The 24,585-nt window shown below is 41.5% G+C and overlaps 1 protein-coding gene across 1 annotated transcript in view; it reads right to left on the bottom strand.

Moving 5' to 3' along the window:
• smg1 (SMG1 nonsense mediated mRNA decay associated PI3K related kinase) overlaps positions 1-24,585 on the bottom strand; it is a 138,243-nt gene that overhangs the window by 33,172 nt on the left and 80,486 nt on the right. Inside the window, exons 29-42 of the mRNA XM_039775332.1 lie at positions 24,369-24,489; positions 21,635-21,883; positions 21,196-21,465; positions 20,054-20,198; positions 12,293-12,431; positions 11,941-12,162; positions 11,388-11,574; positions 10,966-11,127; positions 10,611-10,831; positions 3,926-4,080; positions 3,623-3,845; positions 2,971-3,217; positions 1,877-2,106; positions 962-1,210 (exon numbers count right to left, since the gene is read on the bottom strand). Coding sequence (XP_039631266.1) covers positions 962-1,210; positions 1,877-2,106; positions 2,971-3,217; positions 3,623-3,845; positions 3,926-4,080; positions 10,611-10,831; positions 10,966-11,127; positions 11,388-11,574; positions 11,941-12,162; positions 12,293-12,431; positions 20,054-20,198; positions 21,196-21,465; positions 21,635-21,883; positions 24,369-24,489 — 2,820 coding nt within the window. The remainder of the gene's footprint in view (positions 1-961; positions 1,211-1,876; positions 2,107-2,970; positions 3,218-3,622; positions 3,846-3,925; positions 4,081-10,610; positions 10,832-10,965; positions 11,128-11,387; positions 11,575-11,940; positions 12,163-12,292; positions 12,432-20,053; positions 20,199-21,195; positions 21,466-21,634; positions 21,884-24,368; positions 24,490-24,585) is intronic.

Raw genomic sequence — 24,585 nt, 5'->3', positions numbered from 1 at the left:
ACGTTCAAAAAGCAAATCTATTAGTGGCTACAGTCCTGCAATCAAATCTCGTTGCCACCCTTTCAAGGATTTTCCAACAGAAGATATGCCCATCCAGTGTAGAAGAAAATCTACATCACAGGCATTTTCGGTATTTTTAGTGTGGACAGAGATACATCCATAAACGATGTGAAAACGCTTGAATGGATCGAGATTGTTTAAAGTTAAGAATCACATTTTTACTTTCTCGTATAGGGAAAGTATTGTAATCGTCTGATAAGATTGGAGGTTGAGATTTTAATGACTCTTGACATTTTAGACCTCCCTGACTTTCTCATATATGAAGCGTAGGGAAAGTACTGGAATCCTCCAAAAATTCCATTTCGGGTTTTTGATGAAATCTTGATGTTTAAGACATCTGAGTCCAGAAATACCATTTTTGGAATTGTCTGTGTGTGTGTGTATGTATGTGTCCATCTGTATGTAAACACGATAATTTGAGTACGCTTTCATTTAGGTCAACCAAATTTTGCATACAAGTATTAGGTACAAAACATAGATTTCTACCAACTTTTGAGCTATTTCCTCTCGCCGGAAGTGGTACTTTACCCTTCATTCATGCAGTCCGATGTATTAAACTTTACTTTTATAATAATTGTTCAATATATTATTAATTTGATGTTGATGGCTCTTTAAAGTACATAATATAAAAATATAATCATTGTCATGCAGTTTACTCCTCAAATATCCATCCCCATATCCGAGTATATGAGAAAGTTGAGGGGAGACAACTCTCGATTTTTAAATCAAGATGTAGTAGTGTGGACTTAGCCTAAAACTTTATATACTTGGCACAATAATGGTATAGACAGTAATTAAGTACACAGAATATGAAGGACGCAGCAACCCTGTTCTCCAAGGGACTTGTAGCTGTGAGAGTGGAGAACAAGAAGCTTCCCTGATTTCTCCCTGTCAGGCTCACCTGTGTCACTCTCCACCATTCGCTAGGACAAGTACATGAGCACCACAGCTCTTTGGCTAGGAGACTTGGTGGTGTGGTTTCCATCAGCTCCTTTAGGACATCCTTCATGACACTGAGAGGCCAATCACGGCGTGAAACATCGAGGCTAAGCCCCACTGCCTTTAGGGCGGGGCCAATTTTGCTGTAATAAAGTTCACTTGGCCGAGGAACCAGAGGTGGATTCTGTGGTTGCTGGAATGAATCCTGGGCCTCAGGGTTGAAAAGAAAATACAAACAATTCAAATTTAATGAACAGATCAGTTAGTTAAAAAGCATATTTTTACTTCTCATGTACACCAACAATTTAACTGGCAAGAAATCACTAGAAGGGAAACTGGCTTAGTATTACACATTTCTGCACAAAAAGGCAGCATTTAGTTCTCCTACATCCAGAAAACAAAGGAAATGAAGAGACTACTGAACTCTCATTTTTCTGCCAATGTAATTTTGCTGTGATAATTGATTTTTTTGAGCTTCCCATCAGACATTTTGAAAGATTTTTTTTTTTTACATCACATTCGTAACTTATTAAAAATGCACAAAGAATCATGATAAAATCTAGTTTAGAGGTTGAATAATCCTCTTTTAAAAGATCCAAAAAGGAAGAATGACCGAAGCTCAACTTCCAAGAATAAGCTGAGAGCTCAAACTGACGAGACATTTCTGATTGCAGTTGCATGATTAGGAGATGATGATTCTTCTTATTCTGAGGGCATTTGTAGATTGGGCAGGTGTGTTTGTACAGGTAGTTTTGAATTTTCTAGCGTGGCTTTTGTCTTCATTTTTATGTTAGGGCCAAAATGGTTGCTCTCAGAATAATAGATTAATTTACTGGTATGCATCCCATACTCTAAGCTGGAAGGACCTTGAAATTACCTTCTGTGCCTGAAGAATGGCTTCCCTCTGCTGCCAGCGCTTGTAGAGTCCAAACAGGGGAGTTGCACCGTCCACCCACTGGATGAGTCCAGACCGGGTTCCCAGTGGTGTGACGGAGTAGTGGCGTGCATGGAAATGGGGGCTTTCTTGCTGATTTACTTTTGTGAACATAGTGTTCACAATTGATAGGAACTGCATGATTCTCTCATCCAAGTGCAAGTCTTCTAGACCTGTAGAAGAAAGTTGGGAGTAGTGCGAGAGAATGGAATAAATTCACAAAGTAAAACACATACAGAATAGGAAAAATAGTTTGGTTTAAATAAAGATTAAAAAAAAAAGATTGTAAAGCCAAGTTGGGAAGGATGCACTGCGTTGCCGTACCCACCACACAACAAAACAACTCGGGATCCCAGTTGGCACCTCCCCTTCAGGCAGACACGCAGTCCAGTCCCACCCTCTGCAAATGAGCTATCTGCTGCAGCCAGGTGTTATGTGGGCGTCCCCCTTGGCCTGGTCCAGCCACTCAGGTTCTCAAAAGTGAGATGGATCACCCTCTGGGAATCGCGCCACATGGCCATAAGTGCCGTAACTGACGCTCCCTCATAATGCAGGTCATGTGCCTCATTTGGGACTCCATGAGCAACACAAAGTCAAACCAGCAGTACCCAAGGATTCTCTAGAGACACAGTACCAAAGGAGTCCAGTCTTCATCTCAGGTCACTAGAAAGTGTCCATGTCTCGCAACCATACAGCAAGATAGGAAGCACCAGGACTCAAGACTTGAACCTTTGTCCTTTTGCATCAATATCACGACTACCACACACTCCTTTCCAGCGACTTCATCACCCCCATGCTCTCCCAGTCTGTCCACTGACTTCATAAGAGTCAACAGAGAGACTATGTCACTGCTGAGGTAAGTAAACCTCTTGACGAGGTTGACATTCCCTCCGTAGACAGATACCCTGCTGATGGCTGTGCCCAAAAGGTCATTAAAGGCCTTGGTTTATATCCAGGACACTCACAAGCCCAGAGCTAGCTAGGCACTATAAGGCAGGTCATAACACCACGACGAGTTCTAAAAAGAAAAGCCTTACCTTTGAACAGGTAGGGATAATTTCGACCATCTGACCCCAAGAAGTAAAGCTTCTTTGGTTTGGTTTTCGTGGGAAGGATGGTAATGGTGTTGCCCACAGTATGAATAGTGACTGCATCAGTTGCCGAGACCTCTCCTGGCAGAGCGATTTCTGTGCTGGATATAGACGCCAGGGTGGGACTGATCTCATCCAGGCGCAGCAAATAACTGGCACGCTTCTGCGCCCGCTGTTGTAGGCTCAGCATAATCTGAGACAATCCAATATAAAACATAGAAAACATGAGCAGAAGCAATATCACCACAATATTCAAAGACATTTTGTTACCAATTAGTTTAAAAAAATACACATAAATAGCTACCGGTAGTTAAAAAAAAAATAAAATAAAATTTAAAAAGTTGATCTATGCAATTTTGGAGTTAAATATGTTGATATCTCGCAGCAGGAGGTTAATTTAGTCTGTTATCTTAGAACAAAACTTTAAAATCAATTCACAGATGAACGCAGGTCCTCATCCAATGTGTTAATATCTTAACCTGCTAAACCAAAATTTTAATCCAATTCCTCTAAAAACCACCCTGCCATTTGAAACAATGTCCCTACTCTCTCCTCTCCCATCCAGAAGGGAAAGACACAATGGTTTGAAAATAATCACCTGTTTGAAGGGGAACCAGCTGCTTGCTGGGTTGGCAGGATTGGCCGGATTTCTCAGCCTTTCCAAGGCATTCTTGAGGGCTTCTCCGTAATTTTCTTGGAACCAGGTCTCATGTGGTGTCTCAGCAGGTGTGGATGTGATACTGTAGACGTGCTCCAGTGCAAACACGACTGGCTTCATTAGGGCCGAGTGTTTCTCTCGCATGATGGCAATCTTCTCCTCCCTAAAAACATTTTTTATTTTTTAAATTTGATTCCACAATACCCTTACCTTCAGATACAAAAACAGCTAAATGTGCCTTACTTCCGGAGGGTGTTGTTATTCTGAACGCGCTTGACTTCATCTTCAAGCTGCTGGATCCTGCGTAAGACATGCATGTGCTGCTGCTGCAAAACGCCCAACCACAATTCATCCCAAAGCAATGTGATGCGGCGGAGCTCTCCAACCAAGAGCTGGACCTGTGGAGAGAATGGACAAACACGTCTCAGTGCGTGGCTAGTGAAAGCGGACTTCCAGATGCACATGCCCCACATCTCGTAAGCCCATTGCTTTCTAATTATCAAATCAGAGAGATGCTTAACTAGGACTCCCCAGCCAGCCAGTCACTCACTCACTCACTCTTCCATACTGGGATACAAATGGCTACATTTAAGTTAAACAGAGCAGGAGGGGTTCTCAACCTTCTGTCTTGGCCTATCATCCCCAGGAACTGAAATGCGGCGGTTATGATTAATTGTTCAACAGATGAAACTTCTCATTTGGAACATCCCTGCCTGAACTGTGCTACACTGCACTGTTTTGGGTACTGAATATCTTCTCTGGCATATATGGTCAGTCACAGCGAATATCCTAAAGTGCAAAGCCTGAAACACCAAACATCAAAACCCCGCAGAAATGAGAAGACAGCAAATGGATATAAAAGAGCACCATTTTAAAATCCACAATACAAATCTCTTCATTTGATCACACACATCATCAATGGATTCACCAAACTTTAAAGCTTCTTGGTACTCCGATACAGGAATTTTTATTGGCATCTGAACAAACAAAAAAGAAAACTTGTCTTTCAGTCGTGTGAAAAAGTATAATCTTTCACGTTTTGTTTTCTTTTTTGACATATGTGAACAAATCAAGATTTGATCTCCCTTTAAACAGTATCTTTATTTTTATTTTTTTTTAATGCATCACCTTTATCTCAATTTGACTTTGCGGTAATTCTTTCAACAGAAACGCACACAGATATGTAATTTCCATCTGTGGAAAAAGTAAGTCCACCCTTGGCTGCGATAGCTGGTATTGCATCCTCAAATAAGCACAAATAAAACAGTCTGCCTGTCTCTGGTATCAAATGGCTACAGGTTTTCATGCCAGACAATCTGATAACCCATGAATGGCACTGCATGACCGCAACATAATCTCTCTCTATAAAAGCCAAATACCATCGACTCACTCATCACAAAATCTCCCGAACCATGAGGACTTGGGACTTTACATTCAGAATGTAGGTTACCCTTGGCCCATAGGTGTTCGCTAAGAAACGTTTTTAAAAAATTTCATGGTCCAAGCGCGGTCTGTCTGTATGTCTGTCGGCTTTCCACAAGAGAATTACTTAACGGATTTAGATCGGGTCGTTTTCTATATTTACTTGAACTTTCTGGTTGATTTTGGGACTTCTCTCATCACGGCAAGTACCATAGTTTGCTTGTGTTACCGATGCATTTATGCAAAATGGCTGTGGGCCGAGAGCAGGGGGGCGGGGTCTTCCTCATTTACTCGCCAGCCTCTGTTCGAGTTAGTCTACGTCTCACGACGTGTTGGAACGCACCTTGCCTCCGCTTAGCTAGCGATACCCGTTTGTTCAACAGACTCAAATCATGACGACGGTAAATGCGTAAATAACACTTATATGTTACTTACATAAAAGCCAGATCGAATGTTAATGTTTTGGGCACATGCACCGTCCTTTGTATGTAAGAGCCAGATCGAATGTTAACTCATGATTTGAGTTTACCTCTGTTATAATGCGTCCATATGAAAACAGTAGTGTCAAATGCGTTTGGGGGTGGGGAGCTGGGACCGTGAACGTGGCTGAGAGAATAAAACTGAATTTAAAAAAAAAAAAAAAAGCTAACCTTTACCAGTATCATAAATTATACCGGCTGTTACAGACTGGAATCAAATTTATGTTTTTATTCTAAAATAGTAAGAATACAAGCAGCTTGCTTCTCAAAACGGACTCATCGGGGATCGAACCCGTGAAGCTTTAAGTACCAGTCAACAGCTGATACTGTTGCTCCACCGAAGCTGTCGTAGCAACTGCGTGTCAATGTCGCACCCTAACGTGGGTTGTTTACCTGCAGTTATATTTTTGAATGGAAGCGCATTTGTTCTGTTATATTTGTACCTTTTGTGAAAGTGCTTCTTTGATATTTGGACTTCAGGATTCACACATACACTTCATGCCTACATTTTGTAAATTACTAAAACATGAAAAATGTTTCTGTTTTAACGACGAGTTTACATAGATCGTTGTAGACACGGAAGACATGTACGTGTTCCAAACAACGATAGTATTTATAAAAGGTGTCATTTTGCTTGACTTCTCACTCTATACAACTCTAAGCAAGTGACACGCAGGTAAACAGACTTGAGCTGAGAAAACTGTACACCGGTGGGGGACGTGATAGCAGGCTGCTTGCCGTTTGCTGCTTATCAACATATTTAAAGGACAAAAGACACTGACAGAGAGGTGTGAAGCGTTTTAAGGTGAGACGGATCTACGAGTTTTTTCGTAGGCTCTGGTAATTCTAGTGTTAAACAGCAGAGCAAACAAGACTAAATATCCGAGCTTTAAATAAGACAGGCTCAGGCAAGTTCCCCCTAATGATGTCCTAATCATTTGCATCTGATCCTAAAATGATGATGTTGTGGGGTACAAAATCTGTACATTTTGGACGATATTTTCATTATATTTTGTTTAAGACAAAACAACAGATGAACTTATTACTTGCATGGAGAGTTGAGACCAAAGGCCATCTGTTTTCCTAAATCACAGTACCATTTGTTTGAACTGACCAGCAATTCAGGACATTCCTCAGGCTATTGATTACTTACCTGAGATCTGGGACAACAAGTTGCTAAATTGGTTTACCGCCTGGGAAAGGAAGACATGCTAGTAGTACTAAGCATCATCAAAAGTTTTATGGTTTGGGAAAAACGTATGTACTCAAGATTAAAGAATCTGAGTGAATCCAATCGTCATATTGACAGCCAGCCAATCAGGTGTATCTAACCACGTAGAATTTTATAATAAATATGCCACGTCTGAGGAGCGACACAAGGGGCGAAGATGTCGGGAGAAGAGAACAGAGCAACATGCGACCGTTTCCATCCAATTGTCAGAAAAAGCATCTAATGAACAACTACGAGTGCGAGATCAACAATGCCCTGCGACCCTCATCCTTATTTTTTAACACTTCATAAGCTCTTTCTAAATACAATATATATCCAGACTTGGCTATCCACATTTTCTTTTATGCTTTTCTCTACTGGCATTATTATTCTTCATGTAATAAATACCATGGTGCATTTAACTTTCTATACTTTACCTTATTACTTAAATCACTCTAAATATGAAGACAGATTTCTTTGAGCACCTGGTGCAGCCAGAGGTTTGCCATTACCTTTGTGCTGCGAGGTTCATTGAGCTCTGTCCAGTAATGAGCAGTCCGTTGAAGTAAAACATTCACTGGTTGATAACTGGTCGATAGTCAGGGATGTTGAGTTTTTATATGTTTGAATATATTCTTGGAGACTAAAGGTAATATTTAGGACTGAGATATATGTAAGTCATCACACACTGTTCATGCCTATGATAAGCAAGTCTCTTGGAGTACTAGGGAAAGTGGACTGTGCTTATCTTATCCATACGGCACTTGTGTGGGTTAAGGTGCTAGGGATTGCAGAATGCAAGAGTATGAAGATGTGTGTTCCGTTATATCACCTTTATCTACAGATACTGCTTAAATGAAGATCAAATCTGAGATGTGTACTTATTTCTTCACGACTGTAAATACACCGATAACAACGGACTACCTTTTGGGGTTAGGATATCTCATGTCACAAACAGCCTGTTCTGAGGTGGAATGCCACATGACTGGATTCCATTCCTTGAGACTCATGTTTAAAATGCAACAAAACGAGACAGACAGGAACACAGACTGCATTACTGAATTGTGAGGCGCGTCCTTGGCTGCCAATCGCTCACAAGCATCTCCTAATGTGTACGGATCCGTAATGCCGGGGTTTTCCGAGCCAGGCCTCGGTTGGGGGCAGATTTTCATGCTGACCAGTTTCACGTCAAGTCATTTTCACTTTAACTTGACCTCATTGTTGAAATGGCTGACATTTTTTTTTTACTTATACTGCATTCAGAAAAGTGCGGTGTCGAGTTTACTTTAATAGGAAATCAAGTATTCTTTAGCACTGCTTTGAATGCTCAGCTCGGTTTTGCCATATTCTCTTAAATGTACTTTTTCATCCTGTAGAGTTTGCTCTCGACTTTATCTGAAAGAGAACATACATTTGTACGAAAGCCCCTGAATGCTAAAGGGCAGTAGCTACTTCATTGTTCTCCATTTGTATTAGCAAAAAATGGCTTAAGAAACCTGAACATAAAAGCCAGCAGCACGTTACATGACTTCCTGTCAGAGGGGGTTGTCGGATTTGATGACCAAGCTGACGATGGGTATGACAAACTGGATGACTCAGTCCAGCACAGTTGAAAATTTCAAAAGTATCGCGAGTTTACTGCTTTCTCCGACAGCCAATCCTCTACTGCCTGATGGGACTGCTGCCAGGCTGGTGAAGGCTTTACAGGTCTGGCGAGCAAACTACAGTAAAGGGCAGGGGTCTCCAACACCAATCCTGGAGAGCTACTGTATTAGTGGCCAGTTTTTGCTGCTAATGAAATATTTCCCTTTATTTGAATTGACTTTTGAGACTCTGACTGCAGAATTGATTTTTTTTCCTTAAACGGCACCTAAACATAAATTTGATGTGAAATGAGCCAACAGATGACCAACTAAGTTGGACCTCAAACACCAACCTTCATTCCATTTCTTAATTTGAAGCCAATTCTCGTTGCTAATTAAACCCGTTATTTAATTCCATGGCGCTCATTCTGCCCTGGCAGACATTTCCAAAACTGTTGATTTTCTTTTTTTAAGCGCGCTGGCTGTCAAAATGTTTTGTGGACCTGAGAAGATCAACATTACTGAGGCCTTCACCTTCCTTTATTTTCAGTTATTGTGTGATGGATGCAGGTTGTTGTTTATATGTAGGTTCATTTTGTGTCTTAATATTGTTTGGTTGATAATTAAGGAAAAAAGAAATAATTGAGAGGCCCGAATCTTAAGTTGTGCATCAAATAAAATTATAGCAAAGAGTTCATTAGCAGCAAAATCTGGTCACTAATTAAGAAAAGGGTTAGAATGACAACCTGCAGCGACAGTAACTCTCCAGGACTAGAGTTGGAGACGCCTGGTCTAGGGCCCATTTCTTTTTTCTGTCTTGGTACATAAAACACACCAATTCATACAGACCAGTCTCTCTTCTGTTTGTCAAGCTCAAACCCCCATGGTTCCTTACTACTTGTATATGCATTCTACTTCCGGCTAAGCGCTCATTTATTTGGCTCTCTTACATACACACACACAACCCTACAATGCAAGACAAAATTAGACGAGTTTGATTTCTTTTGTCTTGCATCACAGATTGGTTGGAATGAAGTGACTGGATACATTAGACAACATAATTTGTGTTCATGGGAGCACACATCAGGACTGTGGCTGAAAAACCACTGCTTGTAAAGTCATATAACGTATATAACCATAGGTGAAAATACTAAAACTGCAAGGGAAAAAAAAAAAAAAGTCCATGTCTAAAACAGGGGTCGCCAAGTCCGGTCCTGGAGGACCACCATGGCTGCAGGTTTTCATTCTAACCCTTTTCTTAAGGAGTGCCCTCTTTGTGCTGCTAATTAACTTCTTGTGAATTCATTTTAATTGAATTGCTTTTTTAAGATTTGCTCCCCTGAATTTCTTCATTGTTCCTCTGAACTGCTTCATCTCTTTCCTTACAAAACAGAAATGAGATGTGAAGTGAGGGAGCCAACAGAAGACCAACTAAGTCAGGGCCTTAAACTCCAAACAATTTCACTCCAACCAGCTGCTTAATGAGGTGCCAATTCTCGTCATTAATTAAAACCGTTCTTTAATTTATTGTCTTGTTGCTGCTCTCGTGGTGCATTAGCAGACATTTCCGAAACTGTTGATTTTTCTCTTTTCTAAGAGCACTGGTCAAATGTTTTGGGGACCTCTGCAGATCAACATTCCTGAGATCCTCCCCTTTCTTTATTTTCAGATATTGTTTGATGGACACCAGTTTTGGCTCATTTTGTATCTCGCTATTGTTTGGCTGCTAATTAAGGAAAAAGAAACAATGAAGGGGTCTGAGTCTTCAAGAGTAAGTCAGTTAAAATGAGTTCAAAAGACGTTAATTAGCAGCAAAAACAGGTCACTCATTAAGAAAAGAGTTAGAATGAAAACCTGCAGCCATGGTGGTCCTCCAGGATCGGAGTTGGCAACCCCTGGTCTAAAACACATATGCTTGCATCATCTATTAATTTTTTTTTAAGCATAACCAGCTTGTAGTTTCTGAAGCAACATAAGAGAACACAGAAACTGCTTTCTTAATTAATGAGTCCAATTAAAAAAAGAAATTGGTTAGGAAGAAACCCAGCAGCCACAGTGGGACCCCAGGACTGAAGTTAAGCAGCTCTCACAGCTACCTGGTAAATTTTACAAGCAGTTTCTTGGGATGTTCAGAACATCATGAGTATCATTAACTCTGATGATCCCCTCAGATGCCTTTTCTCCCAAAGCCAGAAGACCAAAATGTTAGCAGATAATTGAAGGATTCCGCTCACCTGCTGCACCATAGTGGGGTTGGCAGAAGACAGCTTGTCTACGATTTTGGTGTAACAGTCTTGCATCATAGCTTGGTCCTCCCTGTAGCTTGGCCCCAGATCCTCCTCTTTGCTGCTCTCCTGGGACGCAGGTGTACTACCGGCTTCACTCTCGCCTCCACACATTGCCTCTCCTTGGATGTTACTCAGGAGGGTGGGCAGAGCCGAGGGCAGTTTACCACCTGCAAAGAGGGAAATATATGAACAAAACTCCTGACCTTTCCAGCTTCCAAGCAGAAAAGACACAGGGTCTGACTGGCCAAGAAAAAGAAAGTATCTGTGAAAGTTAACCAAAACTTTTCCAACGTCCGTCTACCTGAGACTTGCAGCTCACCACCAAGGGATATGGAACCGACAATGGCAGGGTAGAGCAGAAGATGAGGGGAGTCCTGGGCTACACGACACAAAAGGCTGCAGATACTCTGGCGGATGTAAACTTCTGGGTGATTTAATCTTGAGAAAAGCTGTGGTATGATTCCTTATGGAGAAATGAAAAGAAAAAAAACACATTAGTGGGAGGACAATGAGAATGCACCACCCTGCACTAGAATTGGTTTAGCTGACTGATGCCTGCTATGTCAGTGGTTAACTTAGCACAACACGTCAAACTTTCGTAACCCCAAAAAGGAATTCAACTGGCACTGAGCTAAAGAAGGTACTAAAACATATCAGAATTCAAACCATGATACGTAACAGACGAAAGTGTGCACAACAGGTGACATTACGTCTTGCCCTTACCTCTCCAGGGTGCAGTAGGAGTTGATGCCAGTCCCAGCTCCAGCCCTTCTCTCAGCTCTCCTGCATGCTTTACTAGCAGACGCAGCAAGCGCAAGGTGGCCATTACAATCACATCATCATGGCTCTGTTTGCCACTGGCCTCCTCTTGACACAGTAACAGCTTTGGGTCATCCTCATCCATTGGAAGCTGTGGAAAAAGACCACCGATTATAAAAAGGAGAAAACAACATTCAAATGCCTTCTTTATTAAGCACTGTATGGTTGAAATTGATGCTACTGATGCCAGAGGGCAACCTTACAAATTCAGAACTGATGTGAGAAATTACAAACAGTTCACTGTGTGTGAAAGAGTTAGAGACTCGTAGAGACTGGCAAGAGTGCTATGACAGCGGGTCTCAAACACTCATATTTTGCGCCCCCCGCTTTAAACTGGCCACACACTGTAGTTGTCTGATAATAAGACCAGAGCCAAAGTGACATCATGGTACACAGATTTTATCTGACAGCATATAATTGGCTAAATTCCTGCCATGAAATGTCACGTTACACTTACCTGGCCAGCGTTGAGCTTTAGGAAGGTGAAGTAGGCCTGACATGAGACCCTATAAAGGCTGAAGATACGATCAACTACTTTACGCCAGACTTTAATAAGCCCCTCTGTGACCTGGTCATCTGCTTCAGACAGCCAGGGACAGCAGCCAAGGAGCTGCCGCCAAATAACATCCACCATGTCGTCCTCATCACTCTCTTCATTCTGTAAGGCCATGTCTTCATCCTTAATATATGGAAAGAAAGACCAGTTTAATTTAGTTTCTGAAGGAAGTTCACACAATTAACGCAGGCTTTGTAACAGAGACAGGGAAACACCAGATCGATGCGTGGATGATGAAGCAGCCACTCTTTACCTGAATGCCAGCAGGACGACACATAGCCTGCCCCAGGATGCTGTAAATCGCTTCCTTATCCTTTTCAGGGGTACCAATGGGAAGCAGTTTCTCCACTTGTTCCTTTTCTTCAGCGAGTAGTGCCACACCTTCACCCTGACTGGAAATCCAAGCAAAAACACATCAAGTCAAATGTAATTTTATCCCAAAAGATTACCAAAAATACAATAACTGCTAAAGGAAGCATGTATAAGAAATGAAGACGGATACAGATCAATCTGTAGGCATGACGTGCTTAAGGAAAATCAACGTAAGGCATAATATCGACACATTGTAAGCTTGGATGTTACTATCTGTAAAAGAAGCCTGCACACAGACAGACACAGACAGCCAGATGTCCAAAACGCAGGTTTTTATTCAGTTCTTCCTTCTCCTAGCACAGTGCACCAAACAGCACTTCAGCTCACAAGTCTCCTGCCGCCTCTACTCCTCCACTCACAAGCTCCGTCCTCTTCCACCGACTCCGGCACTCTGAATGGACTGAGGTGGCCCCTTTTAGAGTGCACCCGGAAGTGCTCCAGGTGCTTCCCGATTAACCCTTCAACTGCCACACACTTGGGGGTTAATGCACCCCTGGACACCCAATACTTTTTTGCTGCACTTTTTAAGTAAAAGTCACAATTCACAAAGAAAAAGTGAAATTGTAATGTAACGTATTTTTATTCATGCAAAGAGCATCACAATTATTGCAACACGGATCATTTTACACAATACCAATGAACTGTAAAAACCATTTAAAAAAAAAAAAAAACTACTGGAACAATACGTACAAGGAGCAACTGACACCATTGATGAAATTCAGTAAATCGCCGAGCCAACTGCGCTTGAACTAGATGCACGTAAGCACACACAGGTAAGCGCCGACGCTGGCAGGCTAGTCTAGTGCAGCATCTGAATCCCAGGGGCAGTGGTCATGAGCTGACTGCTCAACGAATGTACGGCAGTGACTGATCAGCTCCAGCGAGTTGGCAAATTGCACTGGGAACTGATTATAGGTGGTTGCGGCGTACAATAAATGTACGTCACCGAATATACTTGGCTCTGGCATGCTGGCAAATTGCATTGGGAACAGACTATAGCTGGCTTCAGCAGTTTAAGGGTTAACCTCTGGCAGCACTTCCGAGTGTGGTAGAAGTGCTGCAGATCTCGTTTCCAGAGCTGTTCAGGCACCACCCCCTGGCAGTGGTCTAGGACCAGAACGGGTTGGAGCTTCTAAGCCCCAAGTCTGTGACCCCGATGCAACTCAGGGGGCTGCCCTCTCAAGTCCTGGGGTATAAATTGCCCTTCTCCTTGTCCCTGGGGTAGGGCACGATCCCCTGCCATCCATCACATATCATAAAGACACCTAGGCAAAACAGTGGCACACTGATTAGCACACCTGCCTGTTAGGTAGATCTAGGCAGCATCCTGGAACCAAATTCCACTCAGGTCACCTTCTATGTAGATTTGGCAATTCTTAACTGTAAGGCATGTGTATGTACATAAATAATTGCATGATGAATCTTGCAAAGAACTCACATACGATCCAGGTGCAGTTTTTTTGTTTTTTTTCTTAGACCAAAAGCTACCCAAATAAACTTAAAAATACCTTAGACCAGGGGTGCTCAATGCGTCGATCGTGATTGACCGGTAGATCGCAAAGGTAGTGCAGGCAGATCGCGTTGCATTCAAAATAAAAATTTTTAAACGTTAGACTATCATATATCCTCCCTATGGCATTTGCCACTTGATTGGCATACAGGGCGGCCAGTCTGAAATCTCTTCTCTTCTAACACACTGGTCACCCCGCACGAACAATTAAACGTGTAAGCTACTGCAAAACTCTGGCTGTGATCTAGTTAGCCTTCTAATTTATATCGAGTAAAGAAAGGAAAAAAATTGTTTGGGGAGGGTATGGGCTGGATGTGGAATTGGAAGAGGATTTTTTTCTCACAATGTCACAATCGAAGTGCGTTTGTCTGATCTGTCAATCACTGCTATTCCAAAGGAGGGAAATGTGGAAAGACACTTTCGAACTGTTCATAAAAACAACGAAACTGACGTCCTTCCAAAAAGTGATCCGAGAAAGAGAAAAGAGAGGGAACTAAAATTAATCGGACAGCCGTCATTTTTCACTCGGCTGAATTCAAAAGTTCCTTGACTGCATTATTCGGCTTTACTTACTTATGTGAGTCGGCCTTTTACCACATGACGATTATTAAATCCAAATAGAGTAGTGACTGTAAATGTATTGAATTGTTATTGTGCCATAAAGGTTATTCAGTTATGCAAGGTACAACAACATATATTTTATTTATATAGTGTCTCTCTCTCTATCTATCTATATATATATCTACACACACACCTAAAGGATTATTAGGACCACCATACTAATACAGTGTTTGACCCCCTTTCGCCTTCAGAACTGCCTTAATTCTACGTGGCATTGATTCAACAAGGTGCTGAAAGCATTCTTTACAAATGTTGGCCCATATTGATAGGATAGCATCTTGCAGTTGATGGAGATTTGTGGGATGCACATCCAGGGCACGAAGCTCCCGTTCCACCACATCACAAAGATGCTCTATTGGGTTGAGATCTGGTGACTGTGGGGGCCATTTTAGTACAGTGAACTCATTGTCATGTTCAAGAAACCAATTTGAAATGATTCGAGCTTTGTGACATGGTGCATTATCCTGCTGGAAGTAGCCATCAGAGGATGGGTACATGGTGGTCATGAAGGGATGGACATGGTCAGAAACAATGCTCAGGTAGCCCGTGGCATTTATACGATGCCCAATTGACACTAAGGGGCCTAAAGTGTGCCAAGAAAACATCCCCCACACCATTACACCACCACCACCACCACCAGCCTGCACAGTGGTAACAAGGCATGATGGATTCATGTTCTCATTCTGTTTACACCAAATTCTGACTCCACCATTTGAATGTCTCAACAGAAATCAAGACTCATCAGAACAGGCGACATTTTTCCAGTCTTCAACTGTCCAATTTTGGTGAGCTCGTGCAAATTGTAGCTTCTTTTTCCTATTTGTAGTGGAGATGAGTGGCACCCGGTGGGGTCTTCTGCTGTTGTAGCCCATCCGCCTCAAGGTTGTGCGTGTTGTGGCTTCACAAATGCTTTGCTGCATACCTCGGTTGTAATGAGTGGTTATTTCAGTCAAAGTTGCTCTTCTATCAGCTTGAATCAGTCTGCCCATTCATTCTCCTCTGACCTCTGGCATCAACAAGGCATTTTCGCCCACAGGACTGCCGCATACTGGATGTTTTTCCCTTTCACACCATTCTTTGTAAACCCTAGAAATGGTTGTGCGTGAAAATCCCAGCAACTGAGCAGATTGTGAAAAACTCAGACCGGCCCGTCTAGCACCAACAACCATGCCACGCTCAAAATTGCTTAAATCGCCTTTGCCATTCTGACATTCAGTTTGGAGTTCAGGAGATTGTCTTGACCAGGACCACACCCCTAAATGCATTGAAGCAACTGCCATGTGATTGGTTGATTAGATAATTGCATTAATGAGAAATTGAACAGGTGTTCCTAATAATCCTTTAGGTGAGTGTATATATATATATATATATATATATATATATATAAATAAATAAAGCATTTTTAATGTAGGTAGATCATTTCGACCTGGTCATTTTAGAAGTAGCTCACAAGCTGAAAAAGTGTGGGCACCCCTGCCTAGACAGCTGAACTGCATTAAGATAACCTTCTAAAACTTGCTTATCTAAAGACCACGATCATATGTTGATTACAAGGTCCGTCCTTTTGCAACTGAAAAATTCAGGAAGTAAAAGGGAAAGTAATTTGTGTTTTTCCACTCAAGATCACCAGGTAAGATTTATAAAGGAGACGATGCAGGCGGTGAGTGAAACAGTGCTAAGGCACAAGAGGCGAGTCTGTTGTATGTAGTGGTGGGTGAATCATGAAAAGAAAAAAAAAACACAACAAGAGCAGCACACTTAGTTTTTATTTAGCTGCAGAGGGCAAAATGGAATAAATGAATAGAAAGTGTGCATCTCGCTGCCAACATGAGTCAAGGTGATTGTGGAAGAGCAAGAGTTTGACAGGCGAATGTCTTTGACCAAAAAACACAATACGATGAACCAGCTTTAATCTATATGTCCTACAAGTGGTTCACCTAAAGTTCAATGCATGGAGGTTATCCTGAATGCTTGAGATAAAATTCAGAAGATCATAAACATCTCAGAAAGTAGAATGCCTGACCTTATGAATTATGAAGGAAAAAAAAAAAAAAGCTAAACTAAAAATACTGAAGAACTCAACATAAGCAAATGTGGAACAACTCCTACAGAGTGGGTTAGACACAAATAACTGAAATGTTACATTACCATGTGTGAAACAAATGTACTGCCATGTTTCCTTTTTTATCAATAAATGAAAGAACTTGAAATATTTGCAAATGGATTACCATAGAAACAGGAAAACAAAGTAGTTCTACTTGACTTTGTTCATTTTTACATAACAGCCCCATATATGTGACAAAGTATTTATTAGTACTGCACATTACGACCAACTGTAACAGGACAACAATAGGGACGTTACAGTCACTAAGCTGGGCCGTGCTATTCTCAGTCTCCCAGTTGCCAGGCTCTTTTGGATGGCGCATCACAAAGCTCCTACCCACCAAGCCTGACCAGGACAAACAGGTCTAGAAAATGAGATTTGAATGGACTGGGGCACTGCATAATCATTGAGAGGGTGAACACTCGAATACCAGCTTAAGCATTTTTTCCGCGCTAAGGATAGAGCTGCCAGGGAAGAGGAAAAGAGGAAGGCCTAAGAAAAGGGTTATGGATGTGGTGAGAGGACATGCTGGTGATGAGTGTAACAGAACAAGATGGAGAGGACAGAAAGAGATGGAAGATGATCCGCTGTGACAACACCTAACAGGAGTAGCCGAAAGAAAAAGAAGAATATATACATGATTCTCTTCACTATATACAATTAATGGGGCTTTATCAAAAGTGCTGTTTTATGATTTTAGCATCACAGTGCGTGGATAAATCTGACAAAGTGTCAACATGCTATAAGACAAAGTGGACATTGCCCATTCTGCAAGGCTTCAGTGGCACACCAAAAGGGATGCAGACATCCCAGGCGTGCATTCCAAAGCGAATGAGTGAACTCATCGTACCAGGACCTGCCACTACTTCATCTGATGATAAAATTTGTAAATCAAAGTTCAGCTGATTTCTTTGCAGTGGCCAGGAGGCACAAAATGGTAAGAACAAAGACACATAATTCAAGGAATGACAACTGGGATGGGTAAAATAACTCGCCTATGAGAAGGCAATGATTTTACAAGTGGAAGTGACTTTAATCCAATCACAAGGGGTTAGAATTCCTTCTTAAAAACTAGCTGTACCCAGATATTCGCTGATCAAGGAACTGTGAGAGGAACACTAACTGAACTCTGTGGAGACTCTCTCTGGGGTACTCTGCCCCTGGCGTGAACTCTGATCAGAAGATCAGAAAGCCAATGAGCTGTGGCCTCTTTAGGGAGCAGAAAGCTCTGACAATTCCGGTCCCAGAAAGCTGAGATTCAGTCTGCCAGACCCAATCCCTGTGGCAGCAGTTTGAGAAGACTGAGAAACAGATGTCACTTTAACAAAGGACCTTCCACATCTACACTCTTGGTCCAGAATGAGTAATGCTTTTCACTATGAAGTTACAGACAACACCGCAAAGGACCTAAATGAGGAAAGCACTGCACATCATGGACAGAAAGATCACACAGCAAAGAGAAAGAGGGCACTCCAATGCAGGAAGAATCCTCCACTTTAATAATTCCGGAGCAGCAACAAAATAACTTCACCCAACATCAGACCTCATCTTTAAAGACTTGGTATTATAAAAGTATTTATCTCTGGCAAATAAATTAGAACTCTAAATAATCAGAAACAGCCATCCTGTCTTGTTATATTCCGTTTCTTAAAATGGGTGTGCTTCAGTTACATTGATGTAAGTCTAATGACCGGAAACCCCCCCTTCTACAACAGAAAAGGGCGAGGTAAATAAAGTAGGAGCCTTAGTGAATTATTTAAATTAATTACCAGCACTGGCAAAAGTACCACAGACAATTAACTAAGTTAATTCTCTCCTCCTTTCCTGTAGCGCTTTAAGGGACAGGACCGATTACTTCAGACACTGTGATGAACCGTCGTGGAGCTTTACCATATATGAGATATTTTGTCAAACACGGCATGGACTTCAATCTTTACTGCTTTCTTATTCTTGGTTATTGCACTAAGGCAGCTTTTACCAAGTCTGTCTCATGAAAAGGTTTAATCCGCTCACAACAGTACTGATGTTGCAAATATTTAGTGAACTAATTTTTTTTTATTCAAATCTTTTAAGGAAAGGACTTCAAAATGTTTTGATGTAGGGATATGCAGAAGGAGACAGTTAAAAGGATTTGCTGGGAAAGTGAATGATTTTTCACCTATTAATATACAGGACAATCCCTCTTAACTGGCCTCGCATTAACCGGCCTGTTAAAATAAAATACATTTTTCTTTTTTAATCCTTAGTTCTTCTTTATATTATATGTATGCACTTCCTTCTTTCCTGGAAGGTGAGAGGTATTTTAAAAACAGCAAACAACAAAACAGTGTTCAAATTAAAGTGCAGTGTATCAAAAGTCTTCTTTAAATAAATAATCCATTAAAACGACCGAATTAGTGGAGGTTAAAATCCATTAGTAAAAAAAAAACAATGCAAATGAGGTTAAAGCAATGGCCGGAAGCGGACTCTTAAAATCCAAAGCACGGCACCTTCTTTCTACCTGGCGGCTCCCCCCCTGCTTCTCCCATCGGGCTTCGCAACAGGGAAGTCGCCCTACCTGCAGGTCCAGCAGCCCTCCGATCCCTAGCTACGTTGGGCTCCATCCGGACCGAGACTTGGGTTCTTTCCCCATAGGACTGGGCGCTCACACTGGGGCTAAACCCAGCCCAAAGTCTCCACGACTGCCGCTGCCTTTCGACGGCCAGTTGTTTTCAATGCCGGTCACTCCAGCTCTGTAACTGCTCAGCTGGAGTGACCACCTTTCTTCAGCATCACAAATTCCCCGGGAACGATCTGCCACACATGCCACGCCTAAATTATTTAAAAAGTGGCCTTTCTGACTTGAGCTGTGGACCCGCTACACCACACTGTCCAGTCGTTGGACGAGAAAAAAAAACCCATGTGCGAAATCGTGAATGAAGCCTTGTGGATATGGTTTCTTCAGGAACATCGAAGAGGTACAGTACATACCTTAGAAATATTTTTCTACAGGAAAATAGGTATGCGTCGGATTAACCGGCCAAAATGGCAACCGGCCATGGGTCCAGTCTCGAGGTGGCTGGTTAAGAGGGATTGTACCGTACTGTGTTAGAGGTGTAAGAATCTGAGCTGCTCTTCTAATGAGCGCTCTTGCAGATGTCCATCACTGATCCCTACTATTTGAACCTTGTCTTAAAAACTGGCTACAGCTGCTTGTCACAGGAAGCAATGATAAGAAATTTCAAACTCAAATCCCCTAAAATTACACTTTCATTCTAGGTTTATGTAATGGGTGGGCATTTTGCTTCAAATGGCGTGTCATTATTTGTCCAACAAGTACCAGGAGGAGACACTGCATATCATTAAAGAAAAGATATCCACATAATAAGAGAACTGTAAAATGGATTAAAAAAAAAAAAAGTACCTACCTGGCATTATCTACCACTTTCCGACCCCATCTGTAAGCCCAACTGGCAAGAGATGCCCATGACTTGGCAACATCAGGGGCCTGTACAGCAGACAGCTTGTAGAGCTGGCCAAGGACATAGTCTGGCTCCCATACTCCAACACAAACTGCCAGGAGGAAAAGAAGAGTCTTAGTCCAAAGTGCTCATCCACCACAGATGAACTTCATAAAATCTCCACTATAATCACGATGATTTATCGTTATTAAGGCCGCATTTACAACTGAAACAATGTCAGTGTAGCCAAACATATAATTCAGGTCAAAACTGTCTGACATCAGTTAACACACAAAGAAAATACAAGCACAAGAAAATACTGCAAGCTGCTGAGAGTTGATTCTACAATAAAATAAAATAAAAAAAGTAATAAAAATCATCACCCCAAAATCGGATAGTAGACGTCACGTAGTATATGTGTACCAAATTTCAAGTCAATAAGTGAAACGGTTTACAAGCTACAGGTGATTTAAAATCCTGGACAGACAAACGAACAGCCACGGTAGCGTATTATATAAGCAGATAGATTAGATATATAGACACACAGTCGCGCTGACAGGACTGGCAAGTCTTTAACCCAGATTAACTTTAAAGGAACAAGGGGGTGTAACGAAAGGAACAGTTTTTCTCACAATAATTATTCCCCTCTCTTGAATGAAACACCAGTCGGTAAAAGGTCCTCCAAAGTTCCAGTTCGCTGCCATCTCTGCTGCCAGCCCCATCCCTTCTAGCCATCAAGAATAATAGAACAGACGCTACTTGAACAGACCAGTACTTGGCCGTAAGAACACCGAGACAACAACTCCTAGCAATTCTCAGCACAGCCACCAGAGGGTAACATTTCATCAGTATATTTAAAAGAAAAATCTTTCCTTGAGCTGCAAGTACAATATATGGAGATCTGCTTGGTGTCTCCAATCTTTCTCTGGCTAACAATTCTCTTGTTTTACTGTATATGTGTTTAGATTGTATATTTGCATACATGTATACATACACAAACAAACATACACACACATTATATGTAGATAGATAAACATACATATATACACACAGAGCTATAAAATGAAATATAAATCCATTTCACAATAACTCTGCACACATTTTCTCACCTGTGGCTTCAGGTGTTAATTTCACAAAAGATGGCTCTCCAGCTTCAAGCTCCAGCATGGCAGCGATATTTTTAGCCAAATTTGTGCATCCGGGCGAGGAGGAGGCTTTTTTCACCACCTGCTTCAGTTGCGGAGTGAGTTCCTTCCAGTCTGCTAAGAGCCACTTGCACAGTGTAAGAATGGAGCGTGAGGCTGCCAGCTCACACTTGCCTGCCCGACAGTAGGACAGAGCACAGGAGCTAAGCATCTCCATGGCGGCACTTGTCTGACCTGCAAATCAAAGCGTTAGTAAGAATGGGCACTTTTAGAGATGCAATAACTGACTGGCAAATGCTGAAGAAATAGTGGAGCTGGTTCTAGTAAGAAAAAAAAAAAACAAAGATACCCCAAATGCCTCATTTCAAGCCCCACCACCCAATGCCACCTCTTCACTACTTACCTGCTGTGTAGAGCAATTTTGTTTTCTCGATTTCCAGCTCGGGACCCCACTCCTCGTCTGCTGTGCCCCGTAGTGACAAGCACTTAAAGAGATGCACCAGGTCTTGCTCAGCTGCACCCGGGCCTATTGGTTCCTTACTGCACTGAGCCAGCAGGCGAGTAGCTAGGGCAACATTGCCTTGCTTCCTGGCAATTTTCATTGCTGCCAGAGACAGTTCCATCAAGTGGGAGCTAATGGGAGCCTTGGTATCTGTTGAGACAGACATTAGTTACACAAAGCTCATACTAAGATTACATGCTCTGCACAGATCTCAAAGTTATCATCTTTTCCAAGTGGTCATCTTATTTTCATTATCTTGTCAGAGACTGTTACTTCTGAAAAACCACTCAATGAGGTTTAATGTTCAGAAAATACCTCACCTCTTACAGTACAACAGATTCAGAAATCATTTATCAAAAAAAAAAAAAAAAATGCACCAACCAACTCAATCTTATCCAGAGTCAATGGGTACCAAACTGGATGGGATAACCATGTAAAGTCAAAGAGAACACATACTAAGAGCTTGTTTTTAGAATATATCCAGAAAGGTGCAGGGGAAGAAAATGCACGTCTTCTGATTAATTTAAGGTGTACAGACATGTGGATCAAGGAGGAGTAAATGTTGAGCACCATGTTGGTGGGTTTGAAGGCCATACTGCTCCAGATTCACACCCATCTCAAACTGGTTTGACTGCTCTCGGTTGGCAAAGAATTCAATCAATTATTAAAAGGTGAGCACACTAGCACTTCTGAATAAAATGTAATTAAAATTCAATGGGATAACTCTGATTTAGTAAAAAGTTACACCAATCTCAATGCCATCCAGAGAAAATAGCCTCAAAAAGGGTTTTTTTCTTTTAAATATGGTTATGGTTTATAAAGCCTTAATCTCTCTCCATCCTACATTTCAGAATGCCTCTCACCTTACATTCCAAATCGTAACCTAAGATCTTCAAATGAGGGTCTGCTTAGAATTCTAAGAGCTAAACTTAAGAAGTGGTGAGGCGGGCGGCCTTCTGCTGTTTAGATAGATAGTAGAAGATAGATGGATAGTAGGCGAGAGAAGATGGATAGATAGTAGGCGATAGAGGGATAGATAAAAAGGCAGATAGATGGATAGATAAGATACTTTATTAATCCCAAGGGGAAAATTCCCATACTCCAGCAGCAGCATACTGATAAACAATATTAAAGAGTAATAAAAAAGGTGTAACAGACAGACAATAACTTTGTATAATGCACCTCAAATCTAGAATAGCTGGCCGACAGAAAGTCGCCAGGCTAGTATAGTAGAGCACTTTAAAAAAAACTGCTAAAAACCCAATATTTTAACATGGCTCTCTCATCGCTTCATTTTAGTGTAACCCTGATATTCTGTATATAAATGTAATTATTTTTATTGTGGCTCCACAATCTTATTAACCCCTACTTTCACTGCTGCTGTTTTTCCAGTTTTCTGTGGCGAGGATCTGTGCCACCACCACCTGATCAAAGCACCGTGCATCCCCTACATTGATGGACTGAAGGCCAGATGTCTACACCAGTGTTTCCCAACCTCGGTCATGGGGGCAACACTGTGGCTGCACGTTTTTATCCCAGCCAGCTTCTGTTTTTAATTGGACTCCTGGGCTATTTAAGTGGTGTGTTATTTCCCAAGTTCTGTTTTGGAAACAATGTAGAAATTAGTTTGGATATAGAGATAGATATAGAGATAGATAGATATATAGATAGATATAGATATAGATAGATAGATAGATAGATAGATATAAAAATAAATGTACCAAGCAGTTATATAGGAATAACATATTTTTTCTTTTTAACAATATTTTCATCTTGATTTTCATTCTACTTTTCTAGGTGTTCTGATTGTTTAATTAATCCATTATTTACTAATTAGTGGGTCTGACGCTAAAGTAGTTATTGCAGCCTTTGATTATTACGTGTTTGCCAGCGTGTCTGCTCTCCCCGTTTTTAATTGTCATTAATAAGATACAACGAAGGGGAAAAACTGCACAGAGGAAGGACAAAATATAATGAAATCAACAAAAGAGAGTGAAGCATTTAAATCTCTAGGAAAAGCAGAACATTTTTCTAAATGTCTTATAAAATATAAAAAGCATGCTGCTGTGCTTTTCTGAATGTAGAAGAAAAATAATACCAGCTAATTATATGAGGTCAGTGCTATCAGGTGTTGTCATTCATTAGGAATCTGGTTGGAACAAAAACCTAAAGCCACAGTGGGCCCCCCAGGACCGGGGTTGGGAAACACTGGTCTACATGACCATCATCATCTTAATTCTTCCACATGAAGCCTGAAAACCATGAGGACTGATTGAGATCATTTATGTTAGATAGAATGCCCAGTGGGGGCTGGGCTGGGTGGTCTCATGGCCTTGGAACCCCTGCAGCTTTTTTTTTTTTTTCTCCAGCCCCATTTTTTTCCCCCCTATCCCCCTGGCCATCATACCTTACTTTATTCTTTGTTATTTAATATTGCCTAATCTTATTTGTATATTTTTCTTTTTCCATCTTGTAAAGCACTTTGAGCTACATCATTTGTATGAAAACATACTATAGAAATACATGTTGTTGTTAAATAGGATTATAACATCCATCAACTGAACAAACCATCATTTTAAACAAGACACAATCCCAATGCACAGGGTACTGACATTCTCATACTGTGCCGACTTACCTGTAAGTTTTGCAGCCAGCAGCCCTTGGAAGATGGTGTATCTTAACGCATGCAGCCAAGGCTGAGCATCCCGCTGCTTGCACAAGGATAACGCCTGACTGTAGAGAGGAATTAGGGAATCCTGCAGGAAAGAGACAAGCACTTCAGTGGGACAGAACTGGAGGATGCAGGGTTGCAAATATCCTCGTTTTGTTCTTCCACCAGATGCTTCATCCTG

The sequence above is a fragment of the Polypterus senegalus genome, chromosome 13 (genome assembly GCF_016835505.1).
Source record: "Polypterus senegalus isolate Bchr_013 chromosome 13, ASM1683550v1, whole genome shotgun sequence".
In the NCBI taxonomy this organism is placed as follows: domain Eukaryota; kingdom Metazoa; phylum Chordata; class Cladistia; order Polypteriformes; family Polypteridae; genus Polypterus; species Polypterus senegalus.
This window is presented reverse-complemented; position numbering and strand designations above follow the sequence as displayed.